At 37.2% G+C, this 20,374-nt stretch overlaps 1 protein-coding gene across 1 annotated transcript in view; it reads right to left on the reverse strand.

Moving 5' to 3' along the window:
• Window positions 1-20,374, reverse strand: part of MIPEP (mitochondrial intermediate peptidase) — a 73,000-nt gene that overhangs the window by 46,581 nt on the left and 6,045 nt on the right. The window contains exons 6-12 of the mRNA XM_029960900.1: window positions 18,855-18,941; window positions 17,841-17,904; window positions 15,899-16,081; window positions 12,070-12,226; window positions 11,614-11,662; window positions 10,936-10,996; window positions 10,245-10,297 (exon numbers count right to left, since the gene is read on the reverse strand). Of these exons, the coding sequence (XP_029816760.1) occupies window positions 10,245-10,297; window positions 10,936-10,996; window positions 11,614-11,662; window positions 12,070-12,226; window positions 15,899-16,081; window positions 17,841-17,904; window positions 18,855-18,941 (654 nt within the window). The remainder of the gene's footprint in view (window positions 1-10,244; window positions 10,298-10,935; window positions 10,997-11,613; window positions 11,663-12,069; window positions 12,227-15,898; window positions 16,082-17,840; window positions 17,905-18,854; window positions 18,942-20,374) is intronic.

Consider the following 20,374-nt stretch of genomic DNA (forward strand, 5'->3'; position numbering starts at 1 on the left):
AGAGCTCCCTTCAAACCTTAACTATTCTGTGAAGTTGTTATATGTAGCCTAGGACTAAGAACACACAGCTGCAGTATGAGATAGATTCCAGCTTTATCAGAGGAGGACAACATTTCCTGCTGACTGCAAAGGATTAATGCATTCAGTTGAAATACTGAACTAATGTGTTTGCTGGAGGGGTGAAGGAAAAAAAACTCTGAAACTACTTTTCATTTTGTTTCTGTCAGAAACACCGATACATACGAGCAGGAGAAAGCAATGATACTTCTTCATGGATAGAGGAGCTGACAGTAGTGTATTAGAGGGAGAAGATCACTTCTTCCTCATTCTTAGCACTCCTTTAACATGTACATTGTCCCCATGAACTTATCCCACGATAATGAGGATGAGAAGAAGGCTTTCTGATAGGTATTTTGTAATACACTGTCGCTATCCAAAGTGAGGGGAGTAGAGGGGAAATCAGTCTGTAATAGTTTTGTCTTTCGAAAAAAGCATGATACTTATCCACCCACGCATAAAAATAGCAGTAACAGACTATAATGCCTTAAGGCAGACTCCCCAGAGAAACTAGTCCCCTATTCTAGCTGATGTTTGAAGATGTCACAATCTTGACATTTTGACTACAATGAGGTCCTGACTAAACAACCACTTTAGTAGAAACTGCACAGTTAATATAAGCCTCTTCTGGTAGAACACTGTCAGGATCAAACCTCTCCCACATTTAATGAAAGATGTGTGTTAATGTTCCTCTTGCCAACGGAAAATAAAAAAAAAACCTTGAAAAACAACTTTTTTTTATACAGAATGCCAAAACAAAATAATGTTTCTGGTTCTCATCTCACTTAATTGTCCATTTCTGCCTTGCCTATCATATCAGTGTGCAAACAAGATTAAAGCTTAAGGTACTGAAAAATCCTCAAATACCACTAGCGCCTTATGAGACAAAACTGATTTTTAAATTACTTTTGGACACACCTGACAGCAGTCAGCAGTAATTATTACACTCATTATCTGGCATCCATTTTTTATTTGTTTGCTGGCCAGTGCAATGTCATCAGAGTTATGGAGAAAGGGGTTAAAATGATACTATAAAACAATTATCACAATCAGATGATAATAATCAATAATACTTCAAAATGAGTACTGGGTACTAAAAAAGAAAAAGCTCCAGGAAGTGTGTAATACATCTCCAAAAATCTTTGTCTAATACCAGTCTATACCCACTAAGCAGTGATCATTCCAGACACCAAAACACAGATTCAATTGCCAAGTGCTGAATTTGGTCCTACCTCATACATACATGAACTCTGTTTTCACAAATTAAGTAAGACCAACCATAATTGAAGAAAGCCTAACCCCAAACTTGCACTGATTCCAGGAAAACTTTCTCTTTGGGCTTACTTAGGAATAGCAATCAGCCAAAACCTCAGCTATCTGAAGCTGATGTCCTATAACCAAAAACTCAGTTCCCAGAATTATTATTAATAGATGATCTTGCCTTTCAGTGGCAAGCGCAAGCATGTGACTGACTCTTTTCTGAACCCTCACCTTCACGATTTAATGCTACTCACTGCAAAATGAAAGGTGTAACACTAGATAAGATTAGAGGACAAGGGGGAAAAGGGAAGAAATTAATTTAAAAGACTTGAACCTTTCCCAAAAATAAGAATACTCAATGAACAGAACAGGAATTCCTGCAATCTCTACTAGATCCACAAAACTTAAATCTGGCACATGGGTGTGGGTGGAAAAGTATTTGGAAGAGTTTACAAACTAGACGTTCCCTTATTGAAGATTCTTGGTTGATTCCAGGCACTCAAACGGTAGCAGCCACTACCAACTTCATTGTTTCCAGATGACAAGACAAAAGCATCTGTTAGCTATGATTTCCCAGCCTCACTTACAACTTCATCACCTCAGTGAAACTGCAAGAACACAACATTTCACAGGCACGGTATTTCAGTGCTCAAATTCATACCAATCTGAAAACATGGTAGCACAACTTTTTGGCAGCAATGGAGGACTGCAACTGTGACAGCAATCCAAACTTTTCTTCCCTCAGCTCTTTGAATGAAATTTCTTATGCTGTTAAAGGGTCTGGGTTGTATCTTCATGACGTGCTCTGACCTGGGCCAGATTATCTAAAAGACCACATAAAACTTCAAGATGAAGACTTCTATCAATATACTCTTTTAGCAGTTTAAATTGCCCTGTAACAAAGATAGAGCTTGTCTGTGTAGGATGCAAAGCCTTTCTGAGGGTTGATCCAAGACTAAAATGAATTTTTCCTGAAGCTAAAGGGAAAACTCAGAGTTCACCATCTTCTATCCCAGGTGTATGGTCCTCCTTTGATCGTTTTTTGTTTGTTTGTTTGTTTGTTTGTTTTTCAAATGTAAAACCAAGTGTATTTGTAAATGCACACAAAAACCTCTCAACAACACCCTACTAAAACCAAGGTATTCCTGCCTTGGCAGGAGGGTCAGACTAGATATCTCCAGAGGTCTCTTCCAACCATAACAATTCTGTGATACCACTGCACATTACTTCTCTGTCAATAGAATGAAAGGACAAAAACTTCAGTTCATTAATTACCTGATAGTGACTGACCCTACATAAAAAGGAGCAGATTTTCCAAACTCCTACAGTTTAGCCTGCCCCTGAAATGCTCACTAGTCAGAGCAAACCAATCTTCATAATCTACATGTCAATAACTGTTCATGATCCTACTGTGCGTAGAATTATTTTTATTATATGACATGTTAAAGCAACAACCATTCTAAGAATCACTTTACGCATGATTTTCAAGCTGCTGTCAATTGTGAGCTTGAATAGTTGTACAGCTTCGTGCCTTCTGTTTAAAATAAATAGTAAAAAACTGAAATAAAACTGCAAGAAGCAGCTGCTTTAATATGAGCACACTCTTTGGCAAACGCCCTCCACATTTATTCAGGCAAGTTACAATTTTATCTCCAACAGGAAATGCATTCAAGTATTTTTGGGAACAGAAATCAGAAGGGAAATTATCATGACCCATACTGAACTATGCTAACAGGCACTCTGCTACCAGGAAAATTTCTGCTAAGGGTTACTGATACTAGCCAGAAAGGTTAATGTTCTGGAGACAGACAGTTAAAACCTGCATTGGAAACCAGCTGGAGCTCCATTTAGTGATGACAAATACTGCAAAGAAGTGCTGGAAGAGATTTTCTTGTATGCTGTAATTTGCAGCTTGCTTACTGTTCCAGAAGAGCAGACAGACAGAATTCAGTGTGGAGGATCACGCACATGGCATAGTAGTGTCTCTAGCAAAACATTATACTACCGTCTCCAAAGCCCACAAACACATGGAAACATGATTACAGCAATTCCTAAGGAAGAAAAAGGATTCAGGTCGGCTAAGCAATCCAAGGCAAGAATCAAACATCCTGTCTGGATATCCTTTCACTTAAGATGGGAGTTCTGGGCCCCAGGAAGGTGATTCAGACGCTTCAAATAGGCACTTTAGGATGCCTATGTCACCAGAGAAAGGGAGACACAAATATTACAATACTTTCAGGCTTAATAAGGTACCAACTAGAGGTAACTAGCAGAAGTTTTGAGCTTAGCTATGAGCTCTTGCTTCTCTCTGGAACTTTGGCTTCCCTGACTGGACTGCATGTTGTGTAGCTGAATCTCTAAAGGATAAGCATGTAAATTTTCTTAAGTCCTTACATGAAACCTAAAGGATCTGAATGTAGTTCTGGAAGAGCAGGAAAAGGAAATATCAAAACTTCTGCTACAGACATACGCTCCAGAAAACACAATTATTCATCCATAAGATGACTTCCTGAAATCAGGACAACTTGTACATGGCTAGATATCAGAAAAAAAAAAGACTGTTTTTAGTTTCAATGTAGGAAATATCATATAACATTTATTTTTTTAAAAAAGGGACAACAGTACACACTGCCTCTGCACAAATCAGAAACAGCATCAACAAATATATACATGAACCCATCTACAGTGGAAAAGAATAACTTTCTTCTGTGCCAAACTTTCAGTTAGTTACTTTAACTTAAAAAAAAAAAGATAAAAGTCAAGGTTTAAAGCAGTCCCTTTTATTGTAATAATGAATCTTAAATTATTTTGTTTCTCCTGTAGAATTGCATATCCCTCATGCCTAAATGTCCAAAACTGTGAAAAACTGAGATGCATAAAAATGAACAAAAGAAATTTGCTCTGCATTCACTTTTTCTTAAAATATATTCCACGAACTTAATTCACTCTGAACATCTGATTTCAAACAGCAATGCATTTGTATTTATAACGAAGCCCAGAATAGAATGAATATTTTTTCATATACTTTATGTCAGAATGTGAGCTCAGAAACTTTACAAAGAGAAATCTCAGTACCCTCCTAAAGAAAGTAGAAATATCAAAGAAAACAGTAGTTTCTTTGATGTAAAAAAATTCCTGCTTTATATTGAAGGATTAACTACGTTTAAAAAATCCAAACAACTTACTTTTACAGTGTACCAGCCCAGCGCTACTTTTAAGAGAAGTAAAGTAGCCAAACCAATTTAAAAAACAATTTTGAAGAGAAGTTAACTGACACAATGAGGTTTGGTTATTCTTCAAGAACAGCAGGCTTCAAACAAAAAGGCTGTGTCCCTGTGAAGAACAAAGATGTAGTATGTGATTATAAATAATTATTTCTAAGCTTGTATGACTTCACTGAGTCTAAATAAAATGCAGACTTCTAAAATCACTTTCATTTAAGCTGTATGTTTGGAAGGAAGCTAGGACTATTTTGTGTAGCATGACTTTCATCTATTCTATTAAGAATGCTTTTTATAAACTTGGACATTAGGGATATTTGAGTCAGGATCACCATTCTTCAGAACATGAGCATTCCCACTCTTAACAACTGTAAATGAGTTGCTTGTCAAGAATTCTTCTCAATGGCTATTAAATGTAGTCCCTGATATATCCTGACTTTTTTTTTTTGAGAAAAATTATTATCCTGTTGATATCCACAAAAACATAGAACACTAAGTTAACTATCTCTAATAAAACAGATCCTGTCAAAACTTCCAAAGAAACTTGAAAAAATCTTGTTAGTGGAAGATAAAAGTGAGATGAACCCCTCAGGTTAACTTAGAGAGATCAAGACAAGGAAAATCCCTTCCAATTTTCATTACCTGCCAGACTCTGAAATTTAATTCTTTACCTGAAGGGATATTCTTCACCATGATTTATAGAAGACTCTGAATTTCTTAAAAATAATAACAATAATAATAATAATAATAGAAAGACTTTGTACTCTCATCAACCATAAACTAGCACCTGTATTTCACATTCCTTTTTTCTTTCTGTTAAGTGTACTTCATAGAATATTTTGGAGGAGATCAAGGGGTAATTTAGAATATTGGTATCGAAACTGTACACAATTTTTAGATTTGACTTAGTTTTCACATCAGCAACAATTTCTTTGTCCTTCCACAATGTTTTGAATAAAGAAAGAATTCTTGAAACTTGAATTCTGCTTCAAAGCATTCCTTTTTAGCAACTTTTGAGTTTTCCTTCAGAAAGCTTAGTCCACTACCTTTAGTGACTGGTAAGTTAAATGGACTTTCTGCACCCACATTAGATGATTTAACAGAGGGCATGTCTTCCCTTTCTTATAAACAGGTTGTTATAGAAAGTTATCCTCCTCTTTGAGCACTTTGATTGAAAGATTTCCTGGGTTTTTTTTAAATTTTGTATTAATTTTCCACTTCAGCTTTCAAATTGAACAGTGACAGTTTTCTCACATATTCCACAAAGGCTATTTTTTCACATGGTGTTCCCAACAAACAACACTTTTTTCATAGAACTAAAAATCATTTAACAAAAAGCAGCCATGAACAAGTTTCTTTACTAGTAACTTGCAAATCTCAACGTTAGCTGAAGTTTCTAGGATCTTGAGAAACATCCGTTCATCTTTTCATACCTCGGTATTAAACCTATCCCTCTAAAAAAAAAAATGAAAGTGATGCCCACTCTCTCCTGAAGCCTATGAACAATCCCAAGAAGAAAGGAGGTGAGTTATTCCTAATTTCTGTTTAGCTACCTCACCATCCAAAATGCCCACAGTTGCCATGATGGTTTCTCTTTCCTATATATCAGGAAACTGGTTTATTTTGGTATTGATCTCTCATCCCTAAAGTTGATCTTCTTTCTGAAGTGCCAAAGAAATGGACTAGCAAAGAACCTAATATCCTGCAAGCACATCCCACCTGCAAGTTGAATAAAATCTGGGACATTTTGTCAAAATCCCAACAGTGAATTATAGCCAGTGAAGTCAACCCAGCCTGGTAAGAACCACAGGTTAGGGAAACAGGAATTAATACCAAATACACTAAGCTCACCACCAACAGTTCTCAAGAACAGTTCTGTATCTCTCTCAGAAGTGGCTTAAGCACAGTCAATTGCGCCTTCAAGGCAAATAGTTGACCTCAAAAAATCTCTTCCAGCATTTTCAGGGTAATTTCCTGTTGTGTTTTTTCCTCTGACCCGGAAGAAGTCAGCAGGACTGCCACATCTTTGCAAGATCAGGGCCTTGAGAATTATTTATAACTGCAGCTGCACTTACTGAGAAGTAATGAGATTTAATTAATACTTTGTTACTTGTCTGTACTAAAACTCAACATTATTATTTTTATAATATACATATTAGACATCTTCTTACTCGTTAGACACTGAAGCATGTTCTAGCATTCACCGTTTTATTACTCTTAGCCTGCCAAAATTCTTGAGGTTCTTCTAATTACTCTATGTTCTAAGATTCTACTACCATTTCAGACTTTTGTCTTCTTTTTCTCTTAAATGTACATCTATACTGGCATGTATTTTCCCTGCCGCTTAAACTGTAGCTACATTACACTCTTGCAAGTGTGGGCCTAAAGCCAGAGAGGTTACTTAACATAGTCTTGGGGAAAAAAGACTATGTTAAAAAAAAAAAAAGCAGTAAAATATCCTGTTACCATTAATGGGAGGAATACACTTTTGAAGTAGGATCAAGTTTCCAGGGAAAAGACTTGGTGAAAGCTCACAGTAAAATTGTTGTGTCCGAATTTACAGAGAAACCGAACTCTGTGACTTGAGCCTGGAGCGCCTCCTGCTGTTCAACTGCAGAAGAGCAGCAGCGGTCAGAAGCTGTGGAAGCGCTATTGTCAGTGTTTACTGACAATAAAGGCAACACGCTGGGACAGCAAATGGCATTAGAACTCAACAGAACGCATAGGGACATCCTGCATTCCTCAGAAGTAAATATCTGCCTCTTAAAATTAGTTACTACAGATCTAATGAAGGATTTGTCTCCTTAATCCTGTTTCAACAAAGAATAAATGTATACATTTAGAAGATAAAATATATAAATACATTTAAAATATTCAACATGCAAATATAAAACAGACACATTAAAAATATGTCATGAATTTCAGTGTCATTTCAGATGTAGATGGTCAAAATCTGGGGAACTAAAGAGGAAGTACAAGATCTCATCAGGGATCACACCGTCTAATGCTCCCTCCGGTCCCAACATTCCTGTTTGCAAATATGGTTGTATAGACCAAACGAAGAAACAGTAAATCTTTTCCAGCAGACACAGACACTATCTCATCTGATATCTCTTGCAACCTTAGTGCTGCATGTTTGACGTATCAGAAATCAGTCTCTTTCTTTATACCTACATTTGTAAAGATAACTTGCATCTTATGTACACATAGGAAACTATGGGTCTGTACATCAGCTAGAGCCACAGTAACAGCAGTACAAAAAATATACCCCAAAGCATACATTTCCTTCTCTTTCAAGAAAAACATTCTATTAAGTAGAAGAAACAAAAAATTTCTAATGTAGAAATCCACAAACTACTACTGAGTCCCAAAACATGACACACAAAAAATAGCCAAAAGTCAAATTCCAGCCAGTATGAAGCTTTATGTGACACATAACAGTTCTCATCTTCCAGTTACAGAAGTGCTGAACTGATCATACCATAGCATCCAAGAAGCATTCAAACTCAGTCAAACTGAGGTAAGTACAAATACAAGATAAAGGATAGTGGAATCACATTTGCATGGCTAATAAGTGAAATACAGAACGCATTTAGGGCACAGACATGATAAGGAATATTCCTGTCCTCTGGTTGTTGTATGAATACTCTGACTCCAGCCTAGTTTCAGTCACAAAGCACAGCCTCTCATACTATACAGTAGAAAAATGAATTTTACTTTTCAGGGCTGATTACCTAGTATCCAGTACCCTGTTAAATATCTGCAGTATGGGCACAATGAATGTAAAGCATCGTTCAGTCATAGATCAAAAACTTTTCCCAAAGACAGAGTACTATCCAGAAAACAAAACAGTGAAAGATCTAAGCCCTTGGTTTTCAGTGTAGCAGTTCTGCACACAGTGGAGAGGAAAACCACTTTTCCTTCCATCTTGTAGACGCTTGTAGATCTACATAAATGCCATAAAAAATACTCCCACCCAACCTGGAGGGAGAAAAACACTGAGCCCCAATCCTGCACTGTAATCAGGGAGGCCCTACATAGGTTCAGGAGACTCTTCACACTGATCCCGCTTCCAGACTTGGTGTCTGAATAAATAAAAAATAGCAAAGATACATTGCCAATGTCTGGGTCTGTTTTACCTGCAGCTCTCCCTTCATAAAGCTACCATACAATTCTTAAAGTAACTTAAATGGGTCTCTTACAAAGCCCCAGAAGGAAAGGAAATATTTTCCTTCCTAATGCCAAAACGTGCAGAATAATCTATTTGTAATCATCAGCAACTCAATTATGAGATGGTTAGCTTTATGTGGTGATCTAAGAAGTGCAATAAGACCAATAAGACTAAGGACAATAAGCATCAGAAGACACTCCTCCAGGAGGAGAAAGAAACAAATACAGAGCCTTCTACCCCTAAGACTAACCTTTCTGGCACAATTCTGAAAACAGGGAAAGTAGACACTACGGGAAATGCAGAAAATAAATACGATACACAGACAGTAAATTTCATGAACATTTGACAGTATATAAAGCATTATGAATCAGAATGTAATTCTTGCTGTTTTGAAAACATTACACAGGCAAGGTAAAGTGTAGATCTGTTAGCTACAGGATATATCTTGAATGAGTACGGCAGTCCTCTTCCACTGCCTGCTGCTGCCCACTGCTAAGCATATGCTGTAGAGCACTCTGTGCTCTGGCACTGGCTACTGGGAGCAGATCTAGCAAATGGATATTCCTCTACTACCCCTGCATGGCAAGTTCTACTCACTCAGGACATGAATGTTGCTGCACACACATTGCTCAGTTCCCATCTTAGCATGCAGTAGCTTAAGATAAGGCCAATATTAGAGCTGCTGCTCAAAAACTACTGCCTTGGAAACAAAGTACAAGAAAGCAGTAGAAGAGCCAGGCCAACTGCTGGCAATCTTCCGTTGTCATGTCTATACTACCATAGCTTTCTGATCCAGAGTAAACTACTATTTTAATCAGACACATCTAGTCTGTGTTTGTTTAAAAAACAAAAATCTGCAAATTTGCAATGAAGGAAGATTTTTCCTCCCCCTCTAGTGAGACAAGCACAACTTTCAATTATTTTTTCCAACAGAAACCTAAAAGGTCACCGCTGCTGATCTAATAGAGGCAACATGCAGGGCTCATGTCTTTCAGAGCTGACATCTCATTATGTGCAATAGTCTTGTGCACAATTTAAGTCTGTGTAAAGGATTTATTTCCCGTCTTTGCAAGAGAGATAAGAATGAATTCTATTCATTAACAGTGATGATCTACTCAAGAAGTTGCTGTTTCAAGTCTGCAGAAGATGATGAAGTTGCTTGTTCAGTAAGAAGTACAATGAAGTTAAAATATGAAGAGAAGTTGGATTGTATTCAGTGATTACTAGAGCTCAGCTAAGAAGTAAAAGCAAAACAAGAATAAGGATTTTCTATCTGTTCTGAAACTTCTTCACTCTCTTTTATCTTCAAAGAGGGACAATACTTCCCTGCAAAACAAGAGAGGAGCCAAAAATTTCTACAGGCATTCCAGTAGTAACTAAGAAATGTTACAAACAACTATCCCACCAGATAGTATTTATTTTTTAATATCGGAGTACATCTTCAAAGAAAGCAATCCTGTTTACATTGAAAACCTTCTTTATCCTTATTGCAAGGACACTCATTTACACTACAATAAGGAACATAAGGAGCTTACCTCTCAGCACGAAGGACACCACTGTAGTAAGGGTGATCCCATGGCATCAGCGTCTGAAAGAGAATTCCAGTTTATAATTACAATAATGGACAACAAGTGAACCCAAGGTAAAAGTTTTGTTTCCTTTGAATATTTTTGCAGTTTCAATAAGGCACAGAACTTTAAAACATAATGGGAAGTAGTTAGTGCTAAAACCATCACTGGTAATAGCATCATATATCATAACCTGAAACCTTTGTTTTCTTAACATTTCTTGAAGATTGTTCTTCTTACTCAACTATATAATAGAACTTCATACCAGATTTCAAGAAATACACTCAATTCAAATAAAAAGATAAACCTAAATATGTACAGAATTAAGACATACAATATACTATAAAAAATAGACATGCATCTAACCTAGAGTACAGCCTTTATTTTTCAAATGAGTCAATTAATTCGAAACAAAGTTATACTCCCTTTCACCACTTTACAGTTTGGTTATCTCAGTATCACTTTGTATATACCAACAGTTCTCTCACACTCAATGCTTGGTTTTAATACAGCAACTTAGCAGTCAATTTGAAGCCAGAATGTATCTCTAATTCTACTATGTCTTGTATACTAAAATAGAGTTAATTGTACAACAGGGCTAGTTTATACTATACTTTTAAAAAGAAAACGGATCACCACATACAGAAATGTAACTTACTGAATTCTGGGGGTTGAGCTTCATTTTCATCTTTGTCATCATTTCAAAGTCTTTTTGAGTTCTGAAAAATATTTTTATGATGAAAGTGTTATACAGCAATGTAATACAGCACACAATGATACTCCATCCTAAGAAAATGTCCATCATCAGACATTTACAGTACTATACAAAATAGCAGGCCCACATATCAGGGTAAAAAAACTTCTCCATTCAGCTTCTGTCATTCAGGTACCTTCAAATTAAGTCCCTCTTACTCCAGTTATACAGCTCCAAAGCATTACTATACACCCCATTTATACACAGTGATGAAACTGTTTTGTGCTGTGTGGAACTAAGGGAGGCAAGATGGACAAATAGGAATTTGTTTACAGATGTAAAATATATGGAGTTGCGCACATGGCAAGAGGACCAGGAGAGGTGTTCTTCTACACTTCAACTTGGTCTTGTTTGCTGTTAACTGCATTTCTTGGCACATCATTTGTTGCATTTAGTCCTGAGTGTTCTCTGATCACAGGCACAGAATTTATTCTAAGCAAATAGCTCGTCTCAAAACTCTGGGACAGTCTTGCTTTTTGTTTCATCAGAGCATATAATAAGCAGCACTTAATAGTGCACAAGTCCCTCTATTCTTGAAATAAAGAGTATGGTTAAAAAAATAACTTAATTGAAAAGACATACCTTTTAGACAACTGGTCAGAAAGCTTCTCCAGAAATTGTCTTACTGTCTCTAGAAGGGGGGGGAATATAAGAAAATTATTTTTTCCCTTAAAGGATGTTAAGTTTACATCAAAATATTTCAAACAAAAAAAAATCCCTTGGATTTTTTAATAAACTACTCCACTGACATCATTTCAAGAGAATTTAGTACTACATTTACTTTGTTACGTGCAGAGATAATGACAACTTCATAATCTAGGGAGTGAGCATCAATTCTGAAAAAAACCACCAGTTCCTACTTGGTGAGTATTGTCACTTACAGAGAGAATGAATATGGCATACAGCAAAATGTAACTGCAATAAAATACTTCACTGGAACAAATATGTGTAAATTTAGCTAAAGAAACCAACCTATGACCATACACCTAATACAGTGCATTTGATTTCTCAACATGTCCTTCCACACATGCCTTATACCTGGATTTTTGGCCATTGTACCCTGAAGAGCCCTGTGGGCAAAGGTCTCATACCCAACCAACTGCGCCAGACTGTTTCGGCTAGCAAGCAATTCCTCCAGTCGGTTCAACTGCTGAGCATTGGAGTGAAGAAAAATCTTGTAAGCAGCTTCTCGCACCTAATAAATAAAAAACAAACAAAAAAAACAAACAAACAAACAAACAAAAAAAAAGATACAAAGGCCACTGTTACTACAGTGCAATTTTTAAGGGAAACAAGTGACACATCTGGAGATCTGGCATAACAGCTGTACTTCACTGATATTGTTGGGAAAAGGTCTAAAGCCTTTCAACAACAGTAATTACAACTGCCTGACAATTACAACTCTCTTACCCATCAAAAGTGGAATGAGGAAATGCAATGAGACAATCTAACAGATCAAGACTGTCAAAGGTTCCTGTTCTCTACTCCTGTCAACAGTCCCCTCTGCTCATCGTCTCCCTCCTTCTGCCAACATCTGTGCTTCTCTGACCACTCTGTGGGCCGCCTTAACTCACTAAAACTTCTGAAAATAAACCCAAATTGTTTTCTGCACATCAGTTAAGCTGGTTCATGGAAGGATCTGATAAGAAACAGAGACAGGGGCAGGGGAAAGAAAAGAAAGGAAAAGCCTTATTTCTTTTGTAGCAGAAAGCTATTAGTCTGCCCATCTGCCAACTTTCTCCTTTTCTCCAATTTCTAGTTTGTTTGGGTTTATTTGTAACTCTGAAGAAAAGAGTTACTTAAAGACTCAGAAAATCTGATAAAATGCTTTTATGTTTCACAAACCAATTGAAGATAATCTTTTTTTTGTTCATATGGAGTAAACTCAAAAAATCCAGCAACAATTTATGCCTGCCTTCATCTGAAATAAGCTTTTCTCTTGGACATTGAACAAGAATGCAGGTCCTGAGTTTAGAAAAAATATGAACATAAAAATTTACAAGTCATTTTGTACCTGTTCTGTTCCACCAGGCTTTCATTTTGAAAAAAAGCAAATAAAGTAAGAAAGATGACTGACCTTCCTTGAATGCGGTTCAGTGCCTTTGCAGCAAAGGCCAACAGCATACTCTACTACAAGTGCACAGTCATCTGGTCCATGTGTGTCCAGACAACATTTGAACTACAATGTCCAGATTTGTGTTCCACAGGACAATAATGACACTGGCATATATCAGAGCGGGTCCAGCACAGGGCCACCAAGTTGTTTGGGTGCTGGAGCACATGAAACAGAATGGAGGCTGAGAGAGCTGAGTTTGTCCAGCCTAAAGAAGAAAAAGCTCAAGGGAGATCTTAATCTTCATCTACTTAGCAGTCAGGTGTAGAGAACATGCAGCCAGACTGTTCTTGGAGGTACAGAGCAAGAGGAGGAGATATAATGGACACAAGCTACAAGATGAAAAATTCCAACTTGATACCGGGAAGAAATAATAGTAGTGAGGGTGGTCAAACAGGCTGCCCAGAGAAGTAATGGAATCTCCATCCTTGGACAGTGTTCAAAACTCAACTGGACGTGTCACTGAGAAACCGGATCTTCTTGATCAAGCTCTGAACAGATTCAAACTGACAAGTTCCAGAAGTCCCTTCCAACCTAAATTATATGATTTCTAAAGAGCCTTTCCACAGATCTGCCCCAGAGAATTGCATTTTTAAATTGATACATTACTCATAGCTTCAGTAGCAATTCTGCAGATCACACTATTTTCAGGACAAGAGTTTACAGACAATACACAGTGAGTATTATTCCTTTATTTACACCCCACTAGTGTTGTAATTTAATTCATTTTTTATTTCTCACAGAAATAAACATTACAGCTTGGAGTCTACCACAGTAAGCTTTTCTCTTTTTTTTTGTGACACCCAAGACTTCAAAGTCACCTTGATTATTTAACTATATAGTATAAGTGAAGACAGAACACTTCAGTGTTTTAATATGCTCCTGGTCCTAGCATCGTATCTGGGAGTCTAAGGAATCATCGTCACATTTCAATGGTCTAAATTAATTTTCAGTTAATAACTTTAAATGAATCCTTTTTAGAAAAGCAACATTAACAATGAATAAAATAAGAGTATTCAGGATAATTCAGGTTGGATGGGATCTCGTGAGGTTTCTAATCCAACCTCATGCACTAAGCAGAGACAGCTATGAGCCAAGACCAAGTTGCACAAAGCTTTCTCCAGTGTAGTCCTGAAACCCTGCACAGATGGGAGGGACAGCATGACCTCACTGTCTCACTGCTTGGGTATCATGAGCAGGAAAAACTTCTCCAATTGGCATTTCTCACATCCACTTGTGCCTGTTGCCACTTGTCTCCTGTCATGTACCACTCTGAAGAGCCTGGCTCTATTTTCTCCATGATAACCTTGCAAGTACTGGCAGGCTGCTGTCAAGTTCCCCCCAAACCACCTCTGCTATAGGGTGAACAAGTCCAGATCCCTTAGCCTCTACTCAGTGCAAGCACTCCAGTTACTGGTCATCTTGGTGGCCTCTAAGTCACTCCTAAAGAGTGGGGCTATAATCTCTTCCCATAGTCTCTGGCTCTGTCCCTGTTCCTGCAGTCCAGGATGCTGTTGGCCACCTTTGCTGCCAGGATCATTGCTGGTTCATGGTCAACTTGCTGCTCACCAACACTGTGGGCCTTTTCGACAGATCAGACCCAGCCAGGCAGCCCCAGCCTGTCCTATTACCAGGAATTCTCCCTTTCGAGATGCAGGATTTTGCACTTGTCCTTTTTGAATTACATAGTGTTGCCACTGGAACATTCCCTCAGCTTCTAGGCCACTCTGAATGTCAGCCTTGCCCTTCAAGTATATCAATTCTTCCTCCCAGTTTGCTACCACCTGCAAGTCTGGCAGGCAAGCATTCTGTCACTTCCTTTATGTCACTTATAAAGACGTTAAACAGAAGACCCAGGAGAGACCCCTGCAACAGTTCTTTCATTACCAGTCTTCCTGTAGGGTACATTTCAACCATTACCCTCTGAGTTTGATCATGAAATTAGGTTTTTTTACCTGTTAGTCCATAAATCCAGACTTAATGTCCTAACTTGGACTGAAGTTACTGAAGAACACTGAGGCAAAAGGCATCTCTGCCCTAGCTGTGCCTGCTGCCACTAAGTCACCAACCTTACTCAGCACTGAGTCCATGTTTTCCTTGTTCAGGCTTTTAGTACTAATGCAGCAGTAGTTGTTCTTGTTAGTGCCGCTGATGTCCCTTTCAAGTCACAACTGCAGTTGAGCTTTGACCTTCTTGACATCATCTCTACAGATACAGGCAATATTTCTAAATTCCTCCCTTAGATCCTGTACCTGCTGCTACTTTATGAACGTTACCTTTTGGAGATGAAGCTTTGGTATGAGTTTCCTGCTTGTCAAGCCTGGTTCCCGATACATCTACTTGGTTTTCTAAGGATCACGATGTGCTAATACCGAGTATCTTACTACCCTCATGTGCTTGGAGGATGCTACCTTTAGAGAACTACCTGCTTTTTTGAGCTCCTTTACCCTGCAGAGTTGCATTCCATGAGACTCCACCTCCCAGTTTACTGAATTAACTGAAGTCTGCTTGCCTAAAATGCAGAGTTTGTATTCTGGGCCTCTTCTACCTCCAACCATTCAGGATCTGCATAGTTGTTATTTCATAGCTGCTACAGTCAAGTATGCCATTGATTATTATGTTCTAAAAGAGTTTTTCCTTGTTAGTAATAACATCATAATCATAAACCACATGCATTTCCTTCATTAATAAGGAAAATAACTGATATACACTTCTATTATAGAGAATGTCAAAGTAAACTCAGGGAATACAAACCAGATCATCAGGACAATCAGCATGCAGACCAGCAACTTGTAAGTAATTGCCTTCAGCTATAAAATTATAACGAATATGCTCTGGCAGAACATGTTTGTCAATCTTGTTGGGAAGATGAGTTCCTATCAGAAACTCATTACATAAATCCAATATTCTGACGTTGAGGTCAACCGCCTTTTCACGCTGTAAGAAAAATAAAGTGCAAAATAATGTTTTCAGACATAGTACAGGCAGAACTCAAAGTTTCTAAAACCTTAGAGGACTTTTTCCAAAAATGAAGCAGAAAATACAACATTTAAGATTAGACCCACAGGATTAATAAAACTGTAATGCAGGGCTGAAGTCAACATGATCAGATGCTCATACAGATCTATAATTTCACACAGCATTGAAATTTGAAAGAAAATGCCTCTGTTTCTGCAGTACGAAACTGTCCAGTGGAGTATAAGTAGAATTTACATAAGCTTTGCTAGCTGCTTGGAAAGCATTTACAAAACTATGCCTAATTGCTATGTAAAACACAGAAGAGAAAAACCAGAAGCATCACTGAGACAGATATCCTGAAATAGATATAGAACTACAGTTATCTTGTTACTGTTTGTATTGCACTGTTTTCTGGAGACTGTGAAGTATTTATGGTATTTCAACCCTTTTCTGAGGAGTTAGTGATTCAGAGTTTTATCACCATCATTACAGTATTTCACACATTTAACCTTACTGTAAGATTTGCTTCAGTGAATTTGCTCACATTAGTAGAGTATGGTCTCTATGGCCCATGGGTTCATAGCTCAAAAAAACAAAGGCGAGGGTATGGATACAACATACTTGTAAAGTCCACAGAATGACATAATCTGCAGATCTCTGTCTTCCCATTCCACCCTAACTCTTCAAAATATATCTCTGAGTTTTATTTTAAAAAGTAGAAATTCTTTGTAGCAGAAGTAAGTTTCAACCTACAACAGGGAAGGATTTCTAAAGTCTGAAATGAGAATTGAAAAAAAAAAACCACTGAGCAGCAAACAAGAAGAAAACTGGAATAGGCAGGGAAGGAAGAGGAAAATGTGCAAAAATAAGTGAAATTGTAGCTGAAAGGAGATGAAGCACCACAGAACCAATAGTCAAATCAGACATAAACCCCAGAGTTCAAGTTTCATGTTGTTCTTTATGCAAAGTAGTTGCAAAAATATATTCTAGAAGCATTTTCTAGGTCACAAAACACCATCACAACCATGATCTTCAGAAAAACTACCACATAAATCTAGTAGAAGAGCCTTTGTAAGGATCTTTTTAGCGGGGGTGACTCAAATAAACAAGGTATTAACTTTATAAAGGGACATGAGCTATGAACAGAGCAACCATACCACAAAGCATGGTGTAAGCTGCTGGTTTTGGCAAATCCATCACTAACTACTGCGAAAGCATGTAAAAGCTCCAAGACAGGTAATCAGACCATACCCAGATAATCAATTTTGAACAAGACTTACAACTTCTGGTTATGTGAGCACCAAAGGAGAGCCTGGGCACACACTTGATCCCTTCTAAAACACTCTACTTGATTAACCTGCCATCACAGCGCACGGAGGTGCTGCTTTTCCCCCCTCTATAAATACGCTGTTGACAGATAAGTAGCTATTTTAAAAATCTGATGCAGACAACAAACAAAGAAAACAGGATCTCAGGTCTTGCTTATAACTGTTCAGAAGAGAATGAAAGGATGGGGGCCAAAATGGGAAGAACAGTCAACATTAAAAAATACCATTTAGAAGTGATTTAAAATAGACAAAATCAATCACTTCTGAGAAGACAAAATTCCACAGAGGACAATGGGAATCTTGGAGGACAAACTGACCCTGAATCACACGATTTCACATTGCACATTTTTCATTATCTGGTCTTTGGTAGACAGGCAAATTTCTGTTCATATATTGTAGCCAAAAATTACCTTTTCTTCATCCAAATGAATGCCACTGATCTCAAAATCAAACATAAAAAGTTCTGCCACTCGCCTAAAAATACAGTAAATCCCTGTTAAAATCACCTCATTTGATAGTAAGCATAATTTTTAAACAGATTTTGCCTTTAGTAGTTATTTAGGTTTCATGTCTTTCACAGGGACTAACACCACAGTTATACAACTATTGTTATTAGGGACAAAGACTTCTTATCTTGTAGGTCTTTAACAGTCTACTCATTGAAAAAGGATTTTTCCTTTGTTCTTAGTCATCTACATTAAAAACATGCTTCAAAATAATCCCACTACATTAATCTAGATGTTTAACAAATTTGTGCAAATTATCATTTTAATTTCATTTCACACTTCATTTATTCTAACATCAGAAAAATACCTCTTCAAATCTAACATCCTTGATCATGGGGAAAGAAGGAAGGAGGAAGTAACAAACACTGAGCTTGTCTAACCATGTCAGCAAATAAATAATTCAAAACTATAACTGAATAAACAACTAATAAAACCTATGACAGAAATCATAAAGTTATAAATAAATATACCGCTAATCTGATTTTGAAAGATATAAATAAACTTTTATAGACTGAAATCAAGTTGTATAGTCTGGTCCCTAATTTTACTGCTAAAAACATTCACATATACACCACAGTACAGTATATCATTTTAATCAAAAGAGTATGATTGAAGAAAATCTTCAGTTCTCATTTCTTTGTTTTTGCAGATCTCAGTTATTCAGTGTAAATATATCTTGTGCTCTACAGTCACAGAGACATTCTCCAAGACTACACAACTACAAACTTCCTAACTTCTGTGCCAGTTATTTAGTAGTCACTAATAAATTAATAACAGAGATGTGGTTTGTTTTCCAGTTGCATTTATTAATTTAACAAAACATGAGACGTAAGTACAATAAGGAAAAATACATATAATATCTAAAAATGTAATTCTATAAGATTCTATCTATAATGATCTATAAGCATTAATAAGTACCTGGTTTCTGGATCTAGGGAACTCGTAACACTTTCATCAGCTAGCAGACGTCTTAAACTCTGACACAGTTCAACATCTGTATTTAATCTGAAAAAATAAAGAGTAAAAGCATTAGCAACAGACAATAACATTTCAATTTCTTGGTATTACTCATTCAAAGGCAGATCTTAGTATTTACTGAAACAATATTAAAAGCCAATGGCTGTATTTTCAAAGTGCTTTCTGGTTCACAATCACACTTAAAAACTAGAAAAATTGTATTCAAAGCATGTGTGGACAAACTGGCATGAAAATAGGTTTTATGCATCCAAGAGGAAAATACTTTTGAATGGTATCTTGTAGCAAATTGGAGCAAGTCTAAGACTGATGACTTATGTTCCATGAACAAAGATCATCATGGTGACAGTATAAATCTGAGAGAACTCTTTTCTAGTCCTTATTTTGAAAGGACTCCATTAAGGAAAAATCTGTGCTTGAGTTTGCCATCAGATAAATGTGCTGCTGGCTGCCACTGGAGTAGACTTACAGTTTACTAACCCCAGGACATTTCCAGACACCAATCACCGTACCTGTGCAGACAATACTATGTCCATTGGATTTGCTGGCATATTACCTACAAGCATCTATGTCAACCTGCATTACTGGGTGGGAATTGAAGTGGGGAATTAAACTTATGCATACAATAGTTTATTAGCCTCTCAGGATAATTTGTGAATATTTTCTTCTTTCTAAAAATTTTATATCTGAAGTGGTATTCAGATATTATAGTCATACTGTTATAGATGGCTTGCTGAATCCAATTCTTGAGGAACCCAGTTTCAAGTGAAAGGCTTCCCAAACATGCTGACAAGAACAAAGCAACAGTTTCTATTGAATTTACTCTTAGAATTCTCTTTTTAGTCAGTACTGCTGTCCTCCTCAGAGTATAAAAGGCCTCTGCAACTCACTGTAGGACATGAGATCAACCAGTCACTGCGTCCACTGTAACTAGGAGTCCTGAGGGAAGCAGCAAATTCTGGGTGACCTTCAAAATACTGCTTGGTAAAGCATTCACTAAAGAAGGCTACTCCTGAATCCAACAGGAAGGGAAGATACTGAAAGGACACAGCATTTGGAGACTTTAGATCATTTCTTCCACTTCTCAGCAGCAAGAGCAGAAAAGAAGCAAATAAATTCACTATAGTCAAGAGCCACAGAGGTAACTTTCAGAACTTAAGCTTTAAGATATTAAGAAAAAAGGCAACCCAAAGAAAAGCCAAACTTCAGAAATGGAAGTGTTTAAGAACATGTTCTATGAAATGGGGGTTTTAAATAAAGAACAAGCACACCAAAGTATATCAGCCATATATCACAGCCCTAGACAGACACATCTTCAAACACTCATTTTAACAGGAAACTGTCCTTTCCTCTTTCACATACCCCACTCACTGTCTGGAATTCAAAGGGTTAGCAAAACAGAAGAAAAAGTGTTGTGCAGTGTAACAGCTTAAATCTTAAAAACAAATTAGCATTTTGTACAT

Source organism: Manacus vitellinus, unplaced genomic scaffold (genome assembly GCF_001715985.3).
Source record: "Manacus vitellinus isolate BGI_N305 unplaced genomic scaffold, ASM171598v3 scaffold_2_pilon, whole genome shotgun sequence".
In the NCBI taxonomy this organism is placed as follows: domain Eukaryota; kingdom Metazoa; phylum Chordata; class Aves; order Passeriformes; family Pipridae; genus Manacus; species Manacus vitellinus.